General features: G+C 43.6%; 1 protein-coding gene across 3 annotated transcripts in view; it reads right to left on the reverse strand.

Moving 5' to 3' along the window:
• The window catches only part of LOC119967148 (pleckstrin homology domain interacting protein), a 322,696-nt gene that overhangs the window by 105,535 nt on the left and 189,598 nt on the right, over positions 1–27,563 (reverse strand). For 2 of the 3 annotated variants that reach the window (XM_038799295.1, XM_038799294.1), the window contains exons 16-22: positions 20,729–20,857; positions 18,301–18,526; positions 15,852–15,986; positions 11,873–12,056; positions 9,291–9,393; positions 5,498–5,641; positions 3,566–3,645 (exon numbers count right to left, since the gene is read on the reverse strand). In XM_038799295.1, coding sequence (XP_038655223.1) covers positions 3,566–3,645; positions 5,498–5,641; positions 9,291–9,393; positions 11,873–12,056; positions 15,852–15,986; positions 18,301–18,526; positions 20,729–20,857 — 1,001 coding nt within the window. The remainder of the gene's footprint in view (positions 1–3,565; positions 3,646–5,497; positions 5,642–9,290; positions 9,394–11,872; positions 12,057–15,851; positions 15,987–18,300; positions 18,527–20,728; positions 20,858–27,563) is intronic. The other variant, XM_038799297.1, reaches the window with a different exon arrangement.

Here is a 27,563-nt window from a genome sequence, read left to right on the forward strand (position 1 = left end):
AGGGGGACGGCGGGGGGAGAGGGGGACGGCGGGGGGAGAGGGGGATGGCGAGGAGAAGGGGGCGGCGCGGAGAGGTCGACGTAGAGAGAGGTCGACGTTCTGCCAGTTGAAGGAAAATAAACTGAATACTTATGTATTGAGGAAAAGATTAATAACCCGTTGTTGAGTGTGTAAACTGCCACGGCAACAATATGCAGATAGTACTGGAGTAACTTCGCGATTTCTCTTTAAACCAGGGCCGGGATTCTCCCCTACCCAGCGGGGTGGAGGGTCCCGGCGTGTCGGAGTGGCGTGAACCACTCCGGCGTCGGGCCGGCCCAAAGGTGCGGGGCCAAGCCCTCACATTGAGGGGCATGGCCCACGCCGGAGTGGTTCCGGAGACGGCTGCGTGAACGGCCTTTGGCGCCATGGCAGCCAGGGCCGAAAGGATTCGCCAGCCGGCGTAAGTCCGTGCATGCGCCGGAGCGTCAGCGGCTGCTGACGTCATACCGGCGCATGCGCAGGGGAGGGGGTCTCTTCCGCATCCGCCATGGTGAAGGCCATGGCGGAGGCGGAACAAAAAGAGTGCCCCCACGGCACAGGCCCGCCCGCCAATCGGTGGGCCCCGATCACGGGCCACGCCACCGTGGGGGCACCTCCCAGGGTCAGATCGCCCCGCGCCCCCCCCCCCAGAACTCCGGAGCTCGCCCGCGCCGCCAGTCCCGCCGGGCAGGTAGGTGTTTTGATTCCCGCCGGCGGGAGAGGCCTCTCAGCGGCGGGACTTCGGCCCATCGCGGGCCAGAGAATCGCCGCAGGTTGCCCGCCGACTGGCGCGGGGGGCCCGCCGATCGGTGCGATTCCCGCTCCCGCCGAATCTCGGGTGGCGGAGAATTCGGGACACGGCGGGGGCGGGATTGACGCCAGCCCCGAGCGATTCTCCGACCCCCCGGGGGCTCGGAGAATCCCGCCCCAGGTCTCTCAGAATTCCCGGGAACTGACAAACCATAAATATCATGAAGCAGTTAGCAAAGACTGGGCCCATTGCAGAGACACACGCCTTAACGGGGTCTGCATCCAGCTAAAGAGAGTCCACACCCTCCACTCTTCCAAAAAAATGAAGTGGCGATGCCAGCGTTGGACTGGGGTGAGCACAGTAAGTAGTCTTACAACACCAGGTTAAAGTCCAAACATGTTTGTTTCAAAAACTAGCTTTCGGAGCACTGCTCCTTCCTCAGGTGAATGAAGAGGTATGTTCCAGAAACATATATATAGACAAATTCAAAGATGCCAGACAATGCTTAGAATGCAAGCATGAGCAGATGATTAAATCTTTACAGATCCAGAGATAGGAGCCAGAGGGTGGGGGATGAATGTAATGCGACATGAATCCCAGGTCCCGGTTGAGGCCGCACTCATGTGTGCGGAAATTGGCTATAAGTTTCTGCTCAGCGATTCTGTGTTTCAAAAAAATAAGTGGGATAAATTCAACTGGTTTTAACATCAGAGAGGCTGGATAAAGGGACAACAGTCCATCACTAAAGCCTGGTGATGCTGAGCAACAGGAGGCGATTGACAAAAGCTCTCGCGTAACTTTTAGTGATGCTCCAACGAGAACCATATCTGCAGTCAATGAAACCCAATGAAGCTTCCGCTAGAGGAGTATTTACCATCAGAAGAGTCGACAAGTGCCATGCGAGAGCTACCATGATGTCAATTTCTCAGTTTGAGGGTTAGATGTAATGCTGTTTTAATGCTTTGTGCAATGTTAGGTCAATAGATATAATTTGGGATTAAATAACACACATAACTTCGACTTCCGGTGACGGCGGGCGGGAGGCAGCCGTGCATTGGAGGGCTTCCGTTCGGGAACGGCATTTTCGGGGCTTTAAGCCCGGTGCAGGGGCCACAGAGGCGGCAAAAGCAGGGAGAAGGCAGAGAGGAGGCACAGTGAAGGAAAATGTCGAGGGTGAGCAAAGAAACGGCAGTAAAAAAAACAGCTGACGGTCCGTCGGGGAGTGGAAAGGTCACCAAGGAAAATGGAGGCTGGAGCATCAGGGGAGGCCACATTGCTTAAGGCTGAAGAAATAACTAAGGTGATGGCTGCGGAATTCGAAAGGCAGTTTACAAAATACATGGAGGCAATGAGGAATGAGATGAGGGAGGTTTTGAGTGTGTTGGTGGAGGAGGCGATTACCCCGGTGAGGACGGTGATGGCGAGCGCAGTGGCGGAGGTGCGGGAGGAGGGTGAGGCACTGAAGGAAGGGGAGGAGACATTATTGCAGCACGTTGATCAACTTACCTCGATGGGGGAAGGAGATGCGGAAGGTGATGGAGATTAACAAGGATCTGCGAGGAAAAATGGAAGACCTGGAAAACAGATCCAGGCGACAGAATCTGAGGATTGTGGGGCTGCCCGAAGGAGTTTAAGGACCGAGGCCGACTGAGTATTTTGCCGCGATGCTGGCGAAACTATTGGGGGATGGGAGGATATGAACTGGATTGGGTTCATCAGTCGTGGAGGCCTGTACCAAAGGCGAGTGAGCCGCCAAGGGTAGTGACTGTGCTTCCGTAGGTACAGTGTGAAAGAGAAGGTCCTGTGCTGGGCCAAGCAGAAGCGGGAGGTGCAGTGGGCTGGAGCTGGTATACGTGTATACCAGGACTTTACGGTGGAGCTGGCGAGGAGGCGGGCTGCTTTTAATCGGGTGAAGAGGGCACTGTACATTAGCAAGGTGCAGGGCGGCATTGTATATCCAGCGACGCTGAGGGTGACTTACAAGCTCAAGGACTTTTATTTTGGAACGGCGGAAGCAGCGGAGGTGTTTGCGAAGGCAGAAGGACTGTGGCAGAACTGAGAAATGGCCATGTGCCGATGTAACCTCATGACTGTATTTTCTTCTTTTATGTTTCACCCCGCGCGGGTGTATGGGCTAAAGGAGCCAATGTTGTATATATTTGGACAAGGGAAGTGATGGGACTTTCACTCGAAATGAGGGCTCTTTGGGGTGTAGGTGGATATGCGGGGTTTGTGTGCTGAAAGGGGATTTCTGGGCTTTCCTAGGGCCCGGCAAGGGGGAAAGGGACCCGGGCGGGGGCCTCCACGCTGGCCGGTTTAAGCTGGGTAATGAACAGGAGTGAGGTGGGGGGAGGGGCTGCGGCCATCGGAGCCTGGCAGAACAGGGTCCGAGGGGTCTAGCCGGGGTGGAAAGTTGGGGCGAAGGAACCGAAATTGGGGGGAGGAGTTTTACAAGAGGCAGTGGAGGGGAGGAGTTGGGGCGGGGTTTACAACTCTTGGGTACCATGTATAGTTTAATGGTGACCATGGGCGGGTCCCGGACTCCTTTTTCTTTTTCTCCTTTGTTTTTGTTTCCACCGTGGGAGGGTTTGTTTTATTGGATGCATATATTGACAGGTGGGCCGTTGTTTGGGGTGGTGGGAGGATGGGATCGTTGTTATTGTTAAGGGGATTGACTTTGTATTTGTTACCGTTTACTGTCTGTTGGTGGGGTGTAAATTTTGAAGGAAAATGTGAAAATGGAGAATAAAAACATTTTTTAAAAAACACGAAATAACTTCAAAGATCACTTGCCTGGAGCTGCTGCTTTCATTGTGCCAGGCATCCCCATCTTCCTCCGAGGTCACACCATTGACAGCACGGACTTCAGCCTCCTGAGGATTAAAATCAAATTCACTGAAGGTACTTATTTATATAACTAAAGGCATTTTACACAATACATTTCTTAAAATGCATGTTGTTCCTTGGAGTAAAGATGCATCAGATTAAGCTGTGCTATTTATTAATAATGAAATTTTAAAAGTGTTGGCATCTGAAGTCACAGTAGGTCACACTTACGAAAAATTCAGAAATTGTTGTGCACTGGGACTGTTGTCCACAACACAAAATGTTGTCAAACGATAAATGTTCTTTCAAACTTTTCCCAGTTACAACAGCAAGAGGAGGCACTTTCCTCGCCTGTGTGTCTTCACACCACTCTCACATGCAGTAGAACACATTGCAGTTCTAGGATGCGGGAAGCAGCCAAAATAATATACTCAAAACAGAAGCTGGTAAACCCCTTGTACAGCTTACAACCTTTTAAAATTCAATACTATGCAAAAAGCCACAATTCTTTATCTAATAAATTATCAATGCAATTATACCCTCCCATTGGATTTCCCAAAAGCCAGTTTTTGTTGTAACCCTCTGAACTTGGGTCTCTCTCGTTCATGTCAATTGAGAGAGGTGTCAATACCCTAAAGTGACTCCAGAGGCAGCTCACCCATTGAACAAAGTGAATGTGGGGAGGTAAGCTAAAATTGTCATGACAAATTTTAACTGTGGCCTGGACATCCAAAGATTTGATCTTGGGCTTTCTCTATGCTAAATTCATCACAGTTATGTCCAAATAATGAGTTTAACACTGAACAATTTTTACTCCAGTATTTCCAAAAGTATTTCTGTGCAAAATAAATCCATTCCGTTGAAAAGCTGTCTCTGTGACGTCTGGCCGAAATCAAATGTTGTGTCTTCTCGAGTTAGTGCATCAATTTGCATAATGGATATGACCCCCAGTACGCAAACTCGGTACCGTGACAACTTAAAGCCGTTAAAGCTTTAAATCCACAAAGTACCGATTTGAAGAATTAGTTGCATTAGCATCTCAAAATCTAAACTAAGTCAGCTCAATAAAGAGGGGGAAAAATGCATTTGTGTCTATAGTAATTATTCAAAAAATGGAAACTATAGAGAAGTTCCAAGGAAAACTTGTTTAACTGAACTATTTTTCACTTCATAATAAACAGTTTACAGACACAGAAAAAGTCAGTGCACTTTATTGCGTATAAAGCTTTGCGATATTCATAAGTTATTTTATATATTACGTTTATATTTGTCTATATTGTACATTATTTCAGTTGCAGTGAAGTTTATTTTTATTTGTTCATGGGATGTGGGCATCGCTGGCTGGGCCGGCATTTATTGCCCATCCCTGAGGTAATTTAAGAGTCAACCATATTGCTGTGGATCTGGAATCCCATGTAGGCCAGACCAGGTAAGGACGACAGATTTCCTTCCCCAGATGACATTAGTGAACCAGATGGATTTTTACTACAATCGACAATAGTTTCATGGTCAGACTATTAATTCCAGATTTATTTTCGTTGAATTTAAATTTCACCATCTGTCCTGGCGGGATTCGAACCCGGGTCCCCAGAGTATGACTCTGGGTTTTGGATTATTAGTCCAGCGACAATACTACTGCCTCCCCATATTTTGCACATTCTCCCCATGTCTGCGTGCGTCTCACTCCCACAACCCAAAGATGGGCAGGGCAGGTGGATTGGCCACGCTAAATTGCCCCTTAATTAGAAAAAAAATAATTGGGTCCTTGAAATGTTTTTCTTATTATTTCAGTTGCAGTGACAGTAACCTGTATTACCAACTGGAGAGAGAGATAGATTAAATTATCCAATGCAAACCTAATTATTATGAAAGCTACGTTTTTCTCCCAATGGAGCTCACCTCTGAGGAGCTGTTGTAATCTACATTCTGCTGTGAACTTCTGCTGCCCTCATCCATTGCAGACCGTGTGCAGTAATTGTGTATACTCTGGCGATTCTGTTTTCTCCCTTCTCCACTTTCTTGCAAGCGTTCGTATGAATGCATCTAGGAAGCAGGCAAGTGGGACAAGTAGATGAAGAGAGAGTTCTCAAAATATTTTTAAAACTTAAATTACTCTCAGAACGTCACATTGCACTTTTCTACTCAATTTTCAATATTAATTGCACCACCAAGTTTTGCAACAGTTTAAACTTTAAATTATTGCATGGTAAAAGCAGTATGATGGATTGCTGCAATGTAAACTTAACACTTCCTTTTCCTACTTCCATCTGGACTTTGGAACAAAATTAGATTTTACATGAAATGAGATCAGCAAGTTTAAGTGAATGTAGCTTCTGATAAAGTTGATAATTTCCTATATAAAAATGCTGTATTTTTTTTTTAAATAATTTTTATTGAAAAATTTTGAATTTATACAACAATAACGCACCATAGTAAAATACCAAAAATAACAATAATAAACATTCGCCCCACCTCCATGAACAACACAGCATTTTAACAACAATGCAAATTAACACAATATAAAGTTACAGAATAGACACTACAATAAGGAACACCACCCCCCCCCCCCCCCCCCCCCCCGGGGGTTGCTGCTGCTATTGACCAAGTTACCTATCTTTGAGCCAGGAAGTCCAGAAAAGGCTGCCATCGTTTATAGAACCCTTGTATTGATCCTCTCAGGGCAAATTTGACCCTTTCCAATTTTATAAATCCCGCCATGTCACTGATCCAGGTCTCTACACTTGGGGGCCTTGCATCCTTCCACTGTAGCAGAATCCTTCGTCGGGCTACTAGGGATGCAAAGGCCAGGACACCGGCCTCTTTCGCCTCCTGCACTCCCGGCTCTACTGCAACTCCAAAAATCGCGAGTCCCCACCCTGGTTTGACCCTGGATCCAACCACCTTCGACACCGTCCCCGCCACCCCCTTCCAGAATTCTTCCAGTGCTGGGCATGCCCAGAACATATGGGCGTGGTTCGCTGGACTCCCCGAACATCTGGTGCACCTGTCCTCACCCCCAAAGAACCTTCTCATCCTAGTCCCGGACATGTGGGCCCGGTGCAGCACCTTAAATTGGATGAGACTAAGCCTCGCACATGAGGAGGAAGAGTTGACTCTCTCCAAGGCATCCGCCCAAGTCCGGAAAGGCCTGGAAAATGTGCTTGACAGAAGTGAAGCCTAGGGACATTCAACTTAACTTGGGATCGATGTGAAAAAAATTTGCCCTCTCAACAATCTGATCTTGGGTCAACTGCTCCCTTCACCCGCTCCACACCAGTTTCCATTTTTTCAAAAAATAAACACTAGGAGGAATTTTCAAAATGAGCTTTGCAAAACCTCATTCCATAGGCATATACTCAACAGTAAATTCCTCGCTGGACAAATGGTTTCATACAATGTACATCTGCCATGTATTTCAAGTATTGTGGCTCCATTTTGTTCTGTGCAAAAAATGGTTCCTGAGACATGGATTTAACTGGTGTATAATATTTTGTCAGGGAAATTCAGGAATGGTAAAGAACTTTAGAAGCGCCCCATCACTCAACTGCAAGCTGCTTGCTCATTACATTTGTAAGTAAATCGAGAAATCTGCAGTGGAACTGGTCTATGTTAATGCTTTCAAAGTTACCATATGAAAATATTTCTAAAATTACTAATCCAGAATCTGATTAAACTCATCTCATTTAGTTACTGGAGTATTATTAATTCCTGTGGTTGGGATGTGTAGTAGAATCACTGGAAAAAGGTTTATAGTGGAGATCCCGAGGGGTTGGTGTCAGGAATCCTACTATTCCTGATATACATTATTGACCTAGACCTGGGTGTACAAGGATTCATTGCAAAGTTTATAAATAATTCAAAGTTTGGAAGCATTGTGAACTGTGAAGATGATTTGAGACCTTCAAAAGGAATAGACATGTTGGTGGAATGGGAAGACAAATGGGAGATGAAATTTAATGCAGAGAAGTGATTCATTTTGGTTGGAAGAGTACGGCGAGAGATTATAAAAGGTAAAATTCTAATGGAAGTACAGGAGTAGAGGGACCTGCATGTAGATGTGCATGTCATTGAAGGTTGAGAGAATGGTTAGCACAGCATACTAGACTTTAACATGAGGGCATAGAGTAGAAAAGCAAAGAAGTTATGTTAAGCTTCTATAAAGCACTAGTTTTCCCTCAACTGCATCCATTTCTGGGCGTCACACTTAAGGAAGGATATGAAGGCATTAGAAAGGGTGCCAAAATCATGATTGACAAATCTACTAGAATTCTTTGAAGATGTAACTAGTAGGGTTGACCAAGGAGAACCGGTGGATGTGGTATATTTAGACTTTCAGAAGGCTTTCGACAAGGTCTCACATAGCAGATTACTATGTAAAGTTAAAGCACATGGGATTACAGGTAGTGTCTCAGGATGGATAGAAAGCGGGTTAGCAAACAGGAAGCCAAAAGTTGGAATAAATGGGTCTTTTTCTGATTGGCAGGCAGTGACTAGTGGGATATTGCAAGGATCTGTGCTCGGACTCCAATTGTTCACATTATATATTAATGATTTGGGTGAGGGAACTAGGTGTTTTATCTCCAAATTTGTAGATTATAGAAAGTTGGGTGGGAGAGTGAGCTGTGAGGAGGATGCAGATAGGATTAACTGTTTTTCATGCGTATCTGGATTTTTTCTCCCAATATTAAATACATCACAATTGCTATTTATTCTGTTTTTTAAAACATATCACCTACAAAATTATGGTTAATCTTTCAAGCGTTAGTAAGTAACCAGATGACTTCAACAGACAATGCCAAGCAAAGCTTGAGCAAAAGTTGGCAGCTGTAATTTCATCTGCAAAATTAGGAATGTACGCAGCTGAGAAAATATTTTATCACATGAAGGAAAGAGGAATAAACGTGATTCATCCAGGCTGCTTTAACTTCACCTCCTAGTAGTCAGTTCAAGTGTGAAATTAACAGAGTGCGGGAAAGGTGTCTGACCTCTTAATTCCTGCTGCACTCTTAATTGCCCTCAATTAAATAGCTACTTTATTGTTAGCTCTTTTGTTACAAAATGTGTTTTTCAGTTTCATAATCACACACAAATGTGTGTCTTATATCACAGTATATATGGAAAGAGTCTCTGCAAACTCTAATACGAACAACACAAACGTTAATGAAGTAAGCTGAACCATAAAAACCTCATTTGCAGTGCTCCCTGAACAGATTTCAGCTAATTGCAAATCCATTGGATTTTTGTACATCAGATTCAGAAATGCTGTGCTTATACCCAAAGTACTGGTTTATTTCCCCTTTATAGATAAGAAGTTTACCCATCTATTTGAGGGTTCCGCAGAAAGCAAAAATAAAATAATTTTTTTTCTGATAATGGCTTGTTCCAGGATTAGGCTTTGGAATATTCGGAAGTTGTAAAAAAGAGGGACGTAATTGCTACCCTGGACCATCACCAAACTGAATTGTCTCTAAAATTGTAATATATTTTCTGTGAAAGATTCAGAACATGTAATAACTCCAGCAAATAAATCTAGCAAAATAGCTTTGCCATAATGCTGCAGAACTGGAAGGGGTCAGGAGCGAACAGAGCAGTTAGATATAAACAATGTGCTTTTCACCATCCAAGAGACAGCATCTCATATTTCTCAGGCTATCCTTTTGCAATTACTGGAAGTATCTGAAGGAGTAGTTACCTTGTTTTCTCGTTGAACCTGAATTGCTGATTTCTTTTTCTTTTCATATTTAAAAATGTTTATCTCCTCTTCCCCTTTGGCTGTTCTACATTCTTCCTGCTTACTGTAATATTAGAGAAGTATAATTACAAAAGAGAGCTCAGAGGCATACAGATACATCCATCGTTATTTATCCTACCACGCCATACAACCACTGAGGTAGCTACTAATTAGCTCCCCTCAAAAAAAAACATATTACAGATTGCTCCACTTTAAATGGACCCCGTGTAATTGGTAAAACGTCTATTAATTGATGCCTCACGTTAATTAGGTGCCTGTCTCCTCTTTCACAGCACAAGTGTCATGTACATTACGCATTGCAATTTTGAATTTCAGCAACACCTTAAGGACTGACTGAAAGCTTTATCTTTCGTTTCAGAGAGGGGAAAAATAATTAAAACAATTCTTTCCAGAATTATGTTTCGGCAGGAATTTGGTGGCAGAATTTTGGAAAAAAGCGACTGCCGTCTTCAAAATCTAGATGACAACTTGGCCTTGCAATGAGACGAGAAACTTTGGCAACGCAAACGGTCAAAAATGAAATTGGTTTTGGGCAGTCTCAATTCAATTCTTAAAGAGTAGTGTCAGTGTGGAGAGGTAAGCCCTAAATGTTTCACACAGAAACATAGGTTTGAATTTTATACTCTCCATCGATGGGTTTTGAGGAGGAGGAGGGGGGGGGGGTGGTAGAGAGCCTGGGCCTTGGGGTAGCTACTTTCGGGTTTTACCTGCCCAGCCTCAATTCTTCATTTTTTAAATTAATTTTTCCAATTAAGGGGCATTTTAACATGGCCAATCCATCTACCATGCACAGCATTGGGTTGTGGGGGTGAAGCCCATGCAAACATGGGGAGAATGTGCCCAGCCTCAATTTTTAGGTTGTCGGGCAACAACAGAGCAGGGGGGGGGAGGAGGGTATAGAATTTAAAAAAAACACATCTCTGGGTCGAAAGGGGGGTTGGGGTCATGTGCAACAAAAGCCCTCTTCTGATGCTGAGTGCAGCCATCCCACAAGGAGGCCCAGAGACCTCCAAACTTCCCTCGACCACTGGCCTCTTCCTCCAGGTGTGCCATCCCCTTCCAGGACCCCTACCAAATACCTGGCTTCCACGTCCTGCCATTTAGTCCCAGGCACGTCAGTGCAGTGCCCCTTACATCTAACACAGTGCTGTGCCTGGAGGGCCTGGAGAGCTATCGGTCAATCTGATTGATCAACAGCTCTCCAGGACGTAAATTCCTCCTTGTGACGGACGGACGTTCCACCTGTTAACAATCAAAGTTCGTTAAAGAGTGTAAAATGGCAGCAGGCTTGTTGGAGTTGGTGGGAATGGGTTCCCAGAGCCCCGCCATCTGATAAATTCAGGCCATAGAAGCTATACAATACAGCTGGTCTCACCAATGCCCTGTACAACTGCAGCAAGTCCTCTTGCAATGAAGGCCAACATACCAATTGCCTTCCTAATTACTTGCTGCACTCGCATTGGTTGCTTTCAGTGACTGGTGTTTAAGGACATTTATATTTCACTATCACCATTTAAATAATGCTCTGCCATTCTGTTTTTCATACCAAAGTAGATAAATTCATACTTCGTTGCACTGCATCTGACATGTATTTGCTCACTCACTCAACTTGTCTGAAGAGCCTTGAAGCCTCTTAACGTCCTCCTCACATTCCCATCAAGTATTGTGTCATCAGCAAACTTGAAAATATTACATTTGCTTCATAATCCATTGTTATATACATTGTGAATAGCTGGGGCCCCAAGCACTGAGCCTGCAGCACCTAACTCGTCACCACCTGCCACTTTGAAAAAGATCCATTTATTCCTACTCTCTGTTCCTGTCTGCTAACCAATTCTCAATCCATGCCAATATATTACCCCAAATCCCATGTGCTTTAATTTTTCACACTAACCTCTGTAAGACTTTATCAAAATCTTTCTGTAAACCTAAATACACCATATGCACTGGCTCTCCCTTGTCTACCCTGCAAATTATGTCATCAAAAGATTTCACCAAGCTTGTCAAACATGATTTCCCTTTCATAAATCCATGTCACTAATTATCTTCGGTTATGAAAATCTTGCTCCAAGTTGCAACAAATTTGCAGGATACTGAAAAGTGAGAGTTCTGACATTGGAGAAAAGGAATAATGCATGGGAATGTGATCACAATGTATAAATTCGGCAAATACTTACAACTGTCAGGATTGTTTATGAGTTTACATTTAAAAGTGATGCCCAAAATGGGAAAGTATTGCCGCTGAAGTGATATAAAATTTTACACTGCGAAATAAGTTTAAAAGCAAACATTAGATTTAAGATACTCAGTGCATTTAGTGTGATACTTTACCACAAACTGCTTTAGCATGGCTTTACAAACCATAATGTAGGTTGGATACTATATTTCAAAAGGTTACACAGAAGTGTAACTCACAGATTATTAGTCATACGCTAAAGATACATTTAACACCTTTAAATACGACAACAACAAAAAATGACAAGTAAGACTTCCATTTTGTTGTAATGAGTAAGTATTCCCACCTGGCTACACCTTGGGTTAGTTCTGGTACTACCACTCTTCGACTCCAGGCCACAAGGTCCCGTTCAGTGGCAATTTCGCTTCTTGGTGCATTACTGTGCATCTGCCGTACTCCTTCGATTTGTCCACTGCGTCTCAATCCAACATTTGGAGGTGAATGCATTTCAGAAGCCGAACTTTGAGAGCCTGGTATGAACAAATTCAGAAGCTTTGCAATGAATGTTACAATATCAAAGGCAGGTAAAACCGTAAATGGAGCTAATTTAGAAAAAGCATACTTCCGACACAATTTTATTTTTGGAAGCATCAATAAACAGTCAAACAACCACAAATACTGAATAGAAATAAGGAAAAGCAGGATAAGAGGGGCTTTCGAATCACTAACATTAACACAAAAATCGCAGTTTCAAATGCAGCTTGGATGAGTTTAATTCTTTCTGTAGATTTAGTTTTCCCAAGAAGCCTGCCATCAAATGATGTATAGAAAAGGCAGTAGTGATAATAACTTGTGTAAATGACAAATGATCGTAAATCATTCCTCCCAAAGTAATTAACGCCATTAATATGTGAATAGTTGTAGAAATCATAAAATTTTAAAAATAATAATTCAAAGGCTTCGCTGGCTCGGCCAGCATTTATTTCCCAAACCAATTGCCCTCGAGTTAGAACCCGAAGAATAATACATGTGCATGCAAATGTCATGATTATTGAGAGATTTTAAATATAGATTGCATTGTCTCAGAAGGGGTGCCAATTTAAGACTGAGATGAGGAGGAATTTCTTCTCTCAGAGGGTTGTGAGTCTTTGGAACTCCTTGATACAGAAAGCTGTAGGGGCAGATTCTTTGCGTATATTTAAGGCTGAGATAGACAGATTCTTGATCAATAAGAGAATCAAGGGTTACGGGGAAAGGTCAGGAAAGTGGATGTGGGGAATGTCAGATCAGCCATGATCCTACTGAATTGTCCAGCAGGATTGAGGGGCCAAATGACCTACTGCTGTTCCTTTTTCTCATGGTCTTAACAAGATTTACTTTGACATCAAAATGCTATTTTAAAGATCCGTTTTGCACGGGCCTTCACACGGACGGTTTATAGAATGGTCTAATTTGTTTTCATTTTCCTCTCGAGACGTTGGCAAGATTATATTAATCGTCCACTCTCAATTCCCCTAGTACAGTATTTATGAAGTAACAAAATGGAAGGACCTACCAAGCAATTTTAACAGAAAATTGAAGCTTAATGGTTGCGACTTATTTACATATTTGATTAAAACCTAATGAAGTTACACTTGCTGAGATTACAAATTTGTATGAGCTAATGTGTGGATTCCTGTGTGACAGCAAACAAATTCCCATTTGCAGAGCGCCTTAATACATGTTCAAAATCTAATGGTGGTAGGAATGCTGGGGCATTACTACATTGAAAATTAATTGTAGTACTGTGACTGGCTGTCTATTTCTAATTCTGTCACACTTAACTTTGTATTGCACTGTTATATTCCTGCTTGCAGTACACCCTGGGTAAAAGCAGCCGGAAATGATTTGCTGGGGAAATTGTGATTTGGACCTTCATCGACCAAATGGTAGAGTGGTAAGCTAAAAGGTAAAAAGTAAACCACCTGAGCCAGAGGCCCCAGATAGGGGGCAGAGAAATCAACAGTGCATAGAGCTAAGATAAAAAATAGCTAGGTATCAAGGCCCTCATGTTTTTCTTGCTTTAGTCAAGTTTGGCATTGGAATGTTTGTAAACTGAAGGAGTCTGAGTATGAGAAGCCAGAGAGTCTGACATGGCTTGGGCGGGCAGATGGATGAATGACATCTTTTGTAATGCAATAACAGCAAACTAACGATTGGGTTAAATCACTCTCTATAGTCTTTGCTATGTAAAGAGGCGATTCCCCGAGCAGAGGCAGTGTGTGTCTCACAAACTGATGCAATGTTACCTGGGGCACAAACAGGGAGGAGTTTTTTTTTGTTTTTTAAAAATAAATTTAGAGTACCCAATTCTTTTTTTTCCAATTAAGGGGCAATTTAGCGTGGTCAATCCTCCTAGCCTGCATATCTTCGGGTTGTGCGGGTGAAACGCACGCAAACACGGGGAGAATGTGCAAACTCCACAAGAAGAGTGCCCCAGAGCCGGGATCGAACCTGGGACCTCGACGACGTGAGGCAGCAGTGCTAACCACTGCGCCACTGTGCTGCAAACAAGCAGGGAGGAGTTAAAAGGAGATTGAATTTCTATCCAAGGCATTATGCCGCTGTGCTTTTATACTACTGCCCAAACATTAGCATGCGTCAAATCTTACTTATGCTGGATATAATACAATCAATGTCACTAATAAGGGTCATCACCAAACCATTTCAGAACTTGAGAATAAAAGGCAAAATGGTTAAATGACAATGATATGCCAAGTTCCTGATGACAAAAACATAGCATTTTTTGTGATGCATTGCATTGTTAGCCTCTTTCTTTCTTTCTTTATACAATATGTACAAGGTAATGTATGAAGTAGTATGTACAAGGCAAGGACAAGTCTCACTAAAGAAATGACGACATGCATTAGGACAGAGTTGAAGGCCTATATTATATAGGACCACACCTGGGTCCTAACCTCACTTGAGTCAGTGATGCGTCCTGGAGCACAAGAGGAGGCCACTTAACAGGCTGTTCCACATATGCCATCCAGGACACTGGGTCAGCAGCGCCATTGTAAACACAATATTTAGAGGCACATCAGTAACCAATATAGTCTACACTCATGCCACCAGTAATGAACTGACCGTCTGTGATTCATACATCGGCTCCTTTGGCATACATCTTTACTCAGAGAGGTAACCGATTCATGAAAAATAATTTGTTTTGGACCCTTTTAGTCCTTTGTCAGCTTCCAATTGATTTATGTTGAATTTAGTTCTACTTGGAAGTATCAGTTTAGCACACTGGGCTAAATCGCTGGCTTTTAAAGCAGACCAAGGCAGGCCAGCAGCACGGTTCAATTCCTGTACCAGCCATCCGAACAGGTGCCGGAATGTGGCGACTGGGGGCTTTTCACAGTAACTTCATTTGAAGCCTACTTGTGACGATAAGCTATTTTAATTTCATTTCATTTTCAATACTGAGAGACAGCACGGTACTCAATGTCTTCAAGTAATCATGAAGAATGGAATCATTTAACATACTATCTCAGGCTCATCCCCAGATTCTACATTGTTTGCATCCCTTCACCTGCCTGCTTACTGTTGCACCACTAAAATACTAACTTGCTGTCATGTTTATATATCTCCAGTTTAGTTTCAATAGGTCCCTTTTTGACCCTGTCTTTATCCTCAATGTTTCTATATGTTCTTCATTTGTCCTGGTGAACTCCTTCAGCTTTCTCCCCCCACAATTTATATATGCTGTTCTTAATTCTAATTGGGTTATATTAATTTGTTAATTTATTTAAGCATACAATAAATGTTTAGCACAGTGGGCTAAAACAGCTGGCTTGTATTGCAGAACAATGCCAGCAGCGCGGGTTCAATTCCCATACCAGTCTCCCCAAACAGGCACCGGAATGTGGCGACGAGGGGCTTTTCACAGTAACTTACTTGTGACAATAAGCGATTAATATTATATTTAATTACTATTATTCTGGTGGCAATTCTGAGTTCCGTAGGCTCAAATTGAAGTATATGGAGTGCACAAGAAAGGAGAGAATGAAGTGTATTTAAGTTTGATGCTGAAGGAGTATTGAGGCAGTCAACCATTTCATGCCAAACCCTGGAGCTCATGCTACTTTAGAAAGGAATTGTGGTATCTAATGCGATGGACAATAGTCAAGATCCCATCAAATCCTGCAGAAGCCCTCGGAAGTGACAATTTGGCCTTCTTGGACAGATGGATGAATGGTATAGATCTGTCCTATTCTAAACTTCCTGTTTTTTTTAAAAGAAGGCTATAAGAATGCATTTATTGAGCAGTTTTTAAATTATCCTACCTATTCTTCCTCTGTTCAAGGTGTTGTTGGTACCTGTAGTCAGTCTCTGGTCTTGTTCCTGTTGAAGTCGTTGAATAATGTTGTCTAAAGGGCTGATTTCATGGCTTGCTTGCTGACTAAGAACCTGGTTTAACCCTGAAGAGAAAGTGGCAAATAGAAAACCAGGAGGGTAAGCAAAAATAATTATTACTAACATAAATAATTATTAGCCAATCACTGTAGAAATGTTTGGTAACATTTTCCAAAATAGGTAACTTAGTAGAGTCTCGACTGGTGCACAATATTTTACTGAGCACCAATTCTTAAACAATGAACAAAAATAAAAATCAGGATTATATCCATATATGGCAATAGCAATATTTGAAAAATCTGAATTCCTGATTGCTACGCTTGGCATACTTAATCTACTTCCTGCACTCTACACAGTTACCCTGTTGAGACAATACTGTCCACGTACCTGTCCTTTTCTAGCTTGGCCTGTAACATGCCCTGAACATACATTTATATTCTTTAAATATGCTCTATTTTTGTTTAAGTTCACAGAAGTTGCCACATAGGAAGCATAAGGAAAGAAATATTTATTCACAGAAGAAAAAAGACTGGATAGGAGCAGACAGGAAACAAAGCGTAGAAATTAACGGGTCTTTAACAAATTAGCAGGCAGTGACTAGTACCACAGGGATCGGTGCTAGGACCCCAGTTATTTACAATATCTTTTCATGATTTAGATGAGGGAACAAAATGTCATATCCCCAAATTTGCAGATGACACCAAGTTGGGTGGGAGGGTGGGTTGTGAGGAGGATGCAGAGGTCCTTCAGTATTATTTGGACATGTTGAGTGAGTGGACAAATGAATGGCAGATGCAGTATAATTTGGATAAATGCAGGGTATCCACTTTGGTAGAAAAACAAGAAGGCAGACTATTATCTGAATGCCCATGAATTAGGAGAGGGGAACATACAACAAGACCTGGGTATCCACGTACACCTGTCACTGAAGGTAAGCATGCAGGTGCAGCAGGCTGTAAAGAATGCAAATGATATGTTGGCCTTCATAGGGAGAGAATTTGAGTACAGGAGCAGGGATGTCTCGCTGCAATTATACAGGGGCTTGGTGAGGCCACACCAGGAATATTGCATGCAGTGTTGGTGTCCTTATCCGAGGATGGATGTTCTAGCTATAGAGGAAGTGCAGCGAAGGTTGGCCAGACTGATTCTTGGGATTGAAGGACTGACGTACGAAGAGAGATTGAATCGGTTAGGATTGTATTCGCTAGAGTTCAGGGGAATGAGGGGGATCTCATAGAAACCTATAAAATTCTAACAGGACTGGACAGGGTTAATGCAGGAAGGATGTTCCCAGTGGTGGGTGTGTGCAGGACCAGGGGACACAGTCTGAGGATACAGAGTTGACCATTTAGGACAGAGATGAGGAAAAATTTCTTCACCCAGACAATGGTGAGCCTGTGGAATTCGTTACCCCAGGAAGTAGTTGAGTCCAAAACATTGTATGGTTTCAAGAAGCAGTTAGATATGGATATGGGGGAAAGCAGGATTAGGCTATTGAACTGGATGATCAGCCATGATCATAATGAATGGCGGAGCTGGCTTGAAGAGCCAAATGGCCTCCTCCTGCTCCTATTTGTTTTTATGTTTCTTTTCCTGAGACACTCCATACTCAGGTCCCAGAAGGGACTACCCGCGCCCAGCCCACACTCGGGCCAAGTTTTTATGTTCTATATATTTTATATAGCACGATGGCTTCACAGCTCCAGGGTCCCAGGTTCGATTCCCGGCTTGGGTCACTGTCTGTGTGGAGTTCGCACATTCTCCCAGTGTTTGCATGGGTATCCTTTAGGTGCTCCGGTTTCCTGCCAATAGTCCCGAAAGACGTGCTGTCAGGTAATTTGGACATTCTGAATTCTCCCCCTGTGTACCCAAACAGGCGCCGTAATGTGGCGACTAGGGGCTTTTCACAGGAACTTCATTGCAGTGTTAATGTAAGCCTATTTATGACATTAATAAAGATTATTATTATTATATTCTGGTTTGCTCTCCTGCTGATGAGGGAGCTCCACCCCTCAGTGTGGGGAGTTTGTACTCCACGAGACTCGCGGGGAGCCTGATCGGTCTGGCCCCGTGGATCTCATGCCGGTTACAATATACTAAACTCAGAAAAATATAAATGAGATGTACCATTTTGTCAAGACATCGATCCTTGGCGATATCGTTATCATCCACTTAACGAGTATCAGAAACAACACCGACTTAACAGAGCAATAAAAATTCCAACTATTGACAGGCAAAAATGTAACAAAAGAAACAACTTTTAACAGGTCATGTGCTTGCATTCCAGCAAAAGTGTAGATGTTTTTAAGTGAACATTAACCAAGTTCAGGAGAGCAAACATCTGTTTCAGAAATTTTAGCTTGTAACATAATCCATTACCTGTGGCAGACACACCCATCTGTGGGATGAGTTGGTCATCTTTACAGTTCTCGCGTCCAGGTACCAGTCGTTGGTATTTTGGTGGATGGGGATTGCCATCCACATCAACGAGGAATGGAGGTGGCATGAGATGTGGCGCCTGTTGTGTCTGCTCATCCAAGACATAGTTGTTGGCATCGCGAATTAAGGGTCGATAATCAGTGTGGAAGAACATCTGATCAGAAATCTACAGGAAAATATATTGAAAGATATTGGAATTTATTTTGAAAGCTTTGTTGAATTGATGGCATTTATCTTGGAGCATTTTCCATTGGGACCCACATAAATTAACCAAGTAGAAGAAACCATTATTATTGCTGAAATCAGAGACATCTTGCTGAAACTTTTCACCTTGCACTCATCAGGGCACACAATAATGGCAAATTTCAAATGATCACAACAATTTATACAGGGTGTTGACTGATTGGCAAGTCAACGCTGATGGACCAAGGCTTTGCCATGGAGAAACCAACGAGGAACAATTGCCTCCCCAAGCTCCAGGGTAAATCAAAAAACGTGCATGGTTTAAACATATCCTTTCATTTGCAGAGAACAGGTCACTGCATATGAGTATATACATTAATGAAATCACTGTTGCTGGATGCTGGAGATTCCCAACAGCTGACACCAGAAAAGGGGAAATAAATACGATCGCGTGATCTTTGCGGGCAACCATTTTTGAAGTCAGCAGTGAACATGATCACTTTGCTGCTGACCATAAAGCCCAGGCCATCATTACCAAAAACTTTAAAGACAATGTCTGTTTTCGATAAACATTTGTTCACCTACAGTCAATGTCCCCTGTATTTTTGGATATTCATTTATTTATATCAAACTGCATGTTATGTAGCACTTTCCAAAAACATGTCATGAGTTTTAGGTTTAAACTAATAAAAGTCAATAAAAAGCATTCTTCATTGTGGCACCTGAATAGAAAATCTTAACATTTGGTGTTTATGAAAAATAAAGATTTTGGAAAAAAAAAGAATGGTTACATATTTACCCGGCTGATATTTGCATGCAAAATACGTTGATCACATCCATAAAGTAAAGGAAGCAGTCATACCATCACTAAACCTTCCCAACCAGGCCAAAACAACAATATCCCGAATCATCATTTTACACCCTTTTTATTATTTTTTAAAAAAGATCAATAAGCTCAGATATACGCAACCGGAAAATGCTAAATTAATTAGTAGCTTCTGAAAAAAAACCACACAATATTGCAAGAAACAGTGGAATGGAAGAAAGTCATCAAACCCATACCCTCCAATGTACCAGACAAAGCCCATGCAACACAATCCAAAATGCCTGAGGAGGGCGCTTGATACCAGGTGAAACTCCTAAACAACAAATGTCCTCCAAGCCATGTACTGAACAACATACCAGGGATGTTTCCTAGCTATTTGATCACTCAGGCTTAGATCTATCTTTGTAACATTCAATGCAACTTCCTGCCAGATAACTATTCAACTATTTTTAATTCAGAGAATTAAACACTAACTCAGATGGAAGCTGATTCCACATGTAACTGTGTGGAAATATATTTCTAATGAATCTCTAACCGAGGATAGGGTTTCACGAGATTGAATCTATATCGTCTACACATCATCTGAAGCCAATAAGCCTTCTCACATCTATATGACCCATTAATTCATCACTTTAAAGACCCGAATGATGTATCTTCCCAATCTTCTTTTCATGTCGTATTTCTTGCCACCAGAGGTCATGAGTTCAAAGCCCACCACGTCAAGTTGTAAAAATGTATTCAATAAATCTGGTTAATTTGTGGACAAGTACTAGAAAATGAGCAAGAAATATGCTAGATTTTTGTAAAAATATAACCAATGTCTTTCAAGGAATGAATCTTGCTACCTCGACCTGTGACTACAGTTTCAGATTATGTGGCTCACTTTTAATGGCCTCAGGGAAACAATAAAAGGCCAAAAATTTAAATAAAGTTATGAAGCAACCGGAAGAAAAAACAGAATATGCTTAATGTCACTTTTGCTGACTTACAATAATAGATCAACAAACAAAAAAATTTGCAATCTGAAAGTAAAAAATCTCCTACATTATCAAAAATATCGATTCACTCATTTCCTTTTTTGCAAAGAGCGATCTTATTTCACACTGACAAACCCGTTCGTTACGGAATAACAGCCTGTAGGAAACACACATCTGGATAACTTTCTACCATACTCTTCTTGATCTCCAGTTTCCTATCTTCATGCTAAGTTAGCAGCTAAGAATTAAACATTTAAGTAATGAGGTCAAATTATAGCATAATCTAAATGTAGTTACACTGCTTTAGTCACAAAAAGAATTAGAAAATGTTCCTTACCAATACAAACAGAAAATTATATATATATTTTTTCCTTATGCATACCTTGTCATATTTGCTGCTTGAACCAAAACCAGAGATGAGAAGATGCCCATGGGAGTCAGTACATGCAAAATGCTGCCCATCAGGGGAGCATTTACAGTCAAACACTGCTCCATGCCCCTGACCCTCAATCTGAAAGATAAATACATACACAGCATGTAAAAATGAGCAGGAACATGCACAGGTAAAGCAGTTGTACATGTTGCATTACAAAAAAAAAATTAAATATTAGGATGATTAATAAAGAACGGAACGGTTAATTTTATTGAACCACATGGAACACTGAAATTATTGCACTTCTGGTCCTGGAGGTTTTTTTAAAAATTAGAATTACATAACTCCATTATATTCCCCAAGGACAAGAAACATTCTATAACCATACTCACCACAGAAATTAAGCCACATTTAATTCAAGAGAAGTTAGTGATTTAAAGATTAAAAACACCAGCAGCAATGGCAGAGAGACTATTCTGTTCTTTAGATGCAAAAGAAGTCTTGGAATTTTTGTAGAGTGGGCTAAAGCACAAGACAATTATTGAACTAATGCCCAAGGCTACCCGTTGAAAACAACCAGAACACTACATACAGTATTTCAGCTGCATGAATTACACTCATCGTCCCCACATGACTTAAGTGGCTTTAAATAGAACGAAGATCTCACAATTCCCAAGTAAATGTGCTGACAATGGTACGCACATTTGCATTTGTAGTGATTACTTGGGAGGGAGGTCGGTTTTAAGTGTTACACAGACTCTAGAAGTGACAGTCATTTGTAGCACCAAGGAATCAAGAGCTCTAGAATATTCAACTGGTTACAAACTAATGAAACTAAACTGACGCATAATTTCTATTCATAATAAGCTTTATAAAAATATACTTGAATACTGCTTGATCTTTTATCTTCCTAATATCAACTGAAAATACTAATGAGAGAGATCGCAAAAGAGAACAACAAAATCAGGGGCGGAATTCTCCGCTCCCGCGCGGCATCAGGAAGGCCGTCGTGAACTCGGCCGAGTTTCATGACGGCCTCAGAGACCGCTTCTCGCACCCTATTCACCCCCCCCCCCCCCCCCCCCCCCCCCCCCCCCCCCCGCCCAGGATGCTAGGAGCGGCGCTCCGTAAATCTCGGCCACCGGGCCTTGATGCTTGCGCCAAGGCGGTGCGCCGACAATGACGCGACGCCTAAGTGACGTCAGCCGCGCATATGCAGGTTGGCCGGCTCCAACCCGCGCTGGCGCGGCTGACGTCACGACAGCTGCCGGCTCCAACCCGCGCATGCGCGGTTGCCGTCTTCCCCTCCGCTGCTCCGCAAGACATGGAGGCTTGATCTTGCGGGGCGGTGGAGGGGAAAGAGTGCGTCTCTTGGAGATGTCGGCCCGACGATCGGTGGGCACTGATCGCGGGCCAGTCCCCTCCCGAGCACGGACGTGGTGCTCACTTCCCTCTCCGACCCCACAAGCCACAAACAAAACTTTGGCGCCATGTTCACGATGGCAGCGACCAAGTGTGGTTGCCGCCGTCGTGAACCGGTCGGGAACGTCAGGCCGCTTGGCCCATCCGGGCCGGAGAATCGGCGGTCGTCGTGAAAAATGGCAAGCAGCGATTCATCCGAGCGGGGGGGTGGGAGAATCGCGGGGGGGGTGCCAGGGCGGCGTGTCGTGAGTCGCCCGGCCCTCCCGCGATTCTCCCACCCGGCGTGGGGAGTGGAGAATTCCGCCCCAGGTTTCAGCTTTCTCAATTGCAAAGCTAAACCACTAAATATTTTACAATTAATTCCGGTTAACAAAGGCGGCTTGTAATATTCTATGGGATCGTGTAATATTGTTATCCAAAACCTCCACCAGGCAGTTCGGATTTGACAGGGAAAATAGGAAGTTACTATATAGAATAAAGCTCAGATATTTTCTCCAAAAACAAAACTGAGTTTCAAGAGCTGGATGAATGGCTACAAGAACAAGGCAGAGGTTGGGTACTTGGAGAAATTGGCCATTCTCTATCAAGTCAAAGCCCATCCGATTCAAGTGAGTGTGGTGGAATGTTCACCATCTGTTTGGGTGGATTTAGCCTGAATAACACTCAAAATCAGCACAATCCTGGACAGAAATTTCCTTAGTTGGTGCCCCACACTGGACTTGGTATCAATTCCACCCGTCACTCATACCCTCTCACAGACTGTATACAGCCTACAAGATTCACTGTTGTATATCACCCCAATTACTCTAATAACATTTTCATCCTCTACCACATCCACCATCAGGAATGGCAAGAACAGCAATGTTGTGGGAATGCAATCGCTTCCAACTTCTGTCGGGTATATAGCGCGGCTCGTTCATGATTGCTGGGTCTGTTCCTTGGAATTCCCTGGGCTGGATTCTCCCAGAATGGGGCTATGTCCCCACTTCGGCGTAAAAACGCTGTTGTTTCACTCCCCAGTTTCCTGGAAACAATGCAGGGGGCAGCAGGGACCCAGGGAGCTTCACACAGCTTTGGCTGCAAATACGGGCCCCCCATTTCCGGTTCCCAGTGCGCACACTGTAGCGGCCTCCAGCGGCCGCGCCAAGCACCATGGCGGCCTTGGACCGCGGACCAACCACAAGGCCCCCCTGGTGCTCGACACCCCCCCCCCCCCCCCCCCTCACCAGTGCCGCCGCGCAAGAGTACCGACCATATTAGTTCTACGCAGTTGGGAACTCGGCCGATCGGGAGCGGAATATCGCTGGGAGGGCCTCTGGCAATGGCATCCCAATTCGCGGACGAGCGATTCTCCGGAGCCCGGAGAATCGCCGGGCCCAATTCGGTCGGGAACTTCGATCCTCCGCCCCTGCGTCAAACGCGATTTTGGCGCGGGGGCTGCGGAGAATCCAGTCCCCTATCTAACATCATTGTGGGAACAAAATCAGCACAACAAGTACAGAAATTTAAGGAGATGGCCAAATACAGATGGGCAAGAATTGCACCTTACCAGTGTTGCCCACTTCCAGAGAACAAGTAATGTAAAAAGGGTGATGACCACAATCACCATCACCTTGGTTTAAAACAGGAACAAATTCCAAAACACTTCACAGGTGGCGTGACCAAATGCTTTGCTGAAGAACTCGCTTTTTCAGGGACAAAGGGTCACTGGAGGAATTGAAGGAAGCAATTCCGGAATACAGAATGTGTAGTTATAGAAACAACCACCAGTAGTAGAGTGAAGGAGAGGTGGTGCTGAGACAACAAAACGCAGTGGATTAAAATGGGGAGGCAGAGTGGGGAGAATTATGTCGCAATCCTTTCAAAAGTTACACCAATGGGGAGAGTGGAGCCATTGGAGTATTTTAAATTTGTAGCATTGTAAGCCATCATGGGTCAGTGAGGATACGGGTGCTGGGAGAGCAGGATTCAGTCTGGTACACAATATTTGGATTTGTCACCGAGGTACAGTGAAAAGTATTTTTCTGTGAGCAACACAAACAGATCATTTAGGAGATGAAAATAAAATAAAATACATAATAGGGCAACAGAAGGTACACACTATAAATACATAGACACCGCATCAGGTGAAGTATACAGGAGTGTAGAATTAATCAGGTCAGTCCATAAGAGGGTCGTTTAGGAGTCTGGTAACAGCGGGGAAGAAGCTGTTTTTGAATCTGTTTGTGCGTGTTCTCAGACTTTTGTATCTCCTGCCCGATGGAAGAAGTTGGAAGAGTGAGTAAGCTGGGTGGGAGGGGTCCCACCCAGGCAGCGGGAGGTGTTGATAGTCAATGGATGGGAGACAGGTTTGTGTGATGGACTGGGTGGTGTTCACGACTCTCTGAAGTTTCTTGTGAGAAGTTTCTTGTGGCAGTTTCTGAGCAGCTGCCACACCAAGCTATGATGCGGGGCCCAGGTATTGAGGACTATCATGGAGGTGTTGCTGTTTGTTTTTACTGATTGAGGTCTGTGGGTCAGAAAGTCGAAGATCCAGTTGCGGATTGAGGAGCCAAGTCCTAGGTTTTGGAGCTTTGATCTGAGCTTGGCTGGGATTATGATGTTGAAGGTGGAGCTGTAGTCAATAAATAGGATCTGGTTTAAGAGTCCTTGTCAAAATGCTCCAGGATGAGTGTAGGGCCAAGGAGATGGCGTCTGCTGTGGACCGATTGTAGCTGTATGCGAATTGGTAAGGGCCGCAGAGGCTTAAATTAACAGAAACATGAAGGGAATTGAGACTGGGAAGCTAGTCAGTAAAGTATTGGAGTAATGAGTCTGGAGGTGACAATGGGTGATTGCTAGTAGAGGTTGAGAGCGCGATTTAGAACAAGAACAAAGAAAATTACAGCACAGGAACAGGCCCTTCAGTCCTCCCAGCCTACGCAGATCCAGATCCTTTATCTAAACCAGTCGCCTATTTTCCAAGGATCTACTGCCCTCTGTTCCCCACCCGTTCATATATCTGTCTAGATGCATCTTAAATGATGCCATCGTGCCCACCTCTACCACCTCCGCTGGCAAAGCGTTCCAGGCACCCACCACCCTCAGTGTAAAAACCTTCCCACGCACATCTCGCTTAAACTTTCCCCCTTTCACCTTGAAATTGTGACCCCTTGTAATTGACACCCCCACTCTTGAAAAAAGCTTGTTGCTATCCACCCTGTCCATACCTCAATCAGGTCCCCCCTCAACCTCCATCTTTCCAACGAAAACAATCCTAATCTACTCAACCTTTCTTCATAGTTAGCACCCTCCATACCAGGCAACATCCTGGTGAACCTCCTCTACACCCTCTCTAAAGCATCCACATCCTTCTGGTAATGTGGTGACCAGAACTGCACGCAGTATTCCAAATGTGGCCTAACCAAAGTCCTATAAAACTATAACATGACCTGCCGGCTTTTGTACTCAATACCCCGTCCGATGAAGGCAAGCATGCTGTATGCCTTCTTGACCACTCTATCGACCTGCATTGCCACCTTCAGGGTACAATGGACCTGAACTCCCAGATCTCTCTGTACATCAATTTTCCCCAGGACTCTTCCATTTACCATATAGTCCGCTCTTGAATTAGATCTTCCAAAATGTATCACCTCGCATTTGCCTGGATTGAACTCCATCTGCCTTTCTCTGCCCAACTCTCCAATATATCTATATTTTGCTGTATTCTCTGACAGTCCTCCTCGCTATCTGCAACTCCACCAATCTTAGTATCATCTGCAAACTTGCTAATCAGACCACCTATACCTTCCTCCAGATCATTTATGTATATCACAAACAACAGTGGTCCGAGCACGGATCTCTGTGGAACACCACTAGTCACCTTTCTCCATTTTGAGACGCTCCCTTCCACCACTACTCTATCTCCTGTTGCCCAGCCAGTTCTTTATCCATCTAGCTAGTGCACCCTGAACCCCATACGACTTCACTTTTTCCATCAATCTGCCGTGGAAACTTTATCAAACGCCTTACTGAAGTCCATGTATATGACATCTACAGCCCTTCCCTCATCAATTAACTTTGTCACTTCCTCAAAGAATTCTATTAGGTTTATAAGACATGACCTTCCCTGCACAAAACAATGCTGCCTATCACTGATAAGTCTATTTTCTTCCAAATATGAATAGATCCTATCGCTCAGTATCTTCTCCAACAGTTTGCCTACCACTGACGTCAAGCTCACAGGTCTATAATTCCCTGGATTATCCCTGCTACCCTTCTTAAACAAAGGGACAACATTAGCAATTCTCCAGTCCTCCGGGACCTCACCCGTGCTCAAGGATGCTGCAAAGATATCTGTTAAGGCCCCAGCTATTTCGTCCCTCGCTTCCCTCAGTAACCTGGGATAGAACCCATCCGGTCCTGGGGACTTGTCCACCTTAATGCCTTTTAGAATACCTAAAACTTCCCCCTTCCTTATGACGGCTTGACCTAGAGTATTTAAACATCCACCCCTAGCCTCAACATCCGTCATGTCCCTCTCCTTGGTGAATACTGATGAAAGCACTCATTAAGAATCTCACCCATTTCCTCTGACTCCACGCATAAATTCCCTCTTTTGTCTTTGAGTGGGCCAATCCTTTCTCTAGTTACCCTCTTGCTCCTTATATACGAATAAAAGGCTTTGGGATTTTCCTTAACCCTGTTAGCCAAAGATATTTCATGACCACTTTTAGCCCTCTTTATTGCACGTTTGAGATTCGTCCTACTTTCCCGATATTCCTCCAAAGCTTCATCAGTTTTGAGTCGCCTCGATCTTATGTATGCTTCCTTTTTCATCTTAGCTAGTCTCACAATTCCACCCGTCATCCATGGTTCCCACTGTGTTATTTATAGCTTTGTCTAAAGGACTTGTTTTTAGCAGTGACACTAAACCCAAGTTAGATTTGAAGTGGAGACATGTAACAATAACTTTGAGATTCACTCTTGTGCCCAAATACGTCATGGCTGAGGCTTTCCAAATGTTATGTGTTTCCCACAAATGTAGTTAGAAGAATCAACAATAAGGCAACGTTGGGGGATCCATTTATATTAGAGTTGGGGGAACACATGGTGGTCCTCCCACGTTAATTAGGGATCATCAAAAATCATGATACTCAAAAAAAAAAGCTTCAAGTGCTTTTAAATTATCAGGGACTGGTTTAGCACACTGGGCTAAATCGCTGGCTTTTAAAGCATACCAAGGCAGGCCAGCAGCATGGTTCAATTCCCGTACCAGCCTCCCCGATCTAGGGGCTTTTCACAGTAACTTCGTTGAAGCCTACTTGTGACAATAAGCAATTTTCATTTCATTTCAAATTGTTCAGATTTAACTCCATTTAAACTGACAGCTCGGAGATAAGTCTGTCACCGAATCACAACAAAACACACCAATTTCAGCAGT

The sequence above is a fragment of the Scyliorhinus canicula genome, chromosome 6, assembly GCF_902713615.1.
Source record: "Scyliorhinus canicula chromosome 6, sScyCan1.1, whole genome shotgun sequence".
Classification (NCBI taxonomy): Eukaryota; Metazoa; Chordata; class Chondrichthyes; order Carcharhiniformes; family Scyliorhinidae; genus Scyliorhinus; species Scyliorhinus canicula.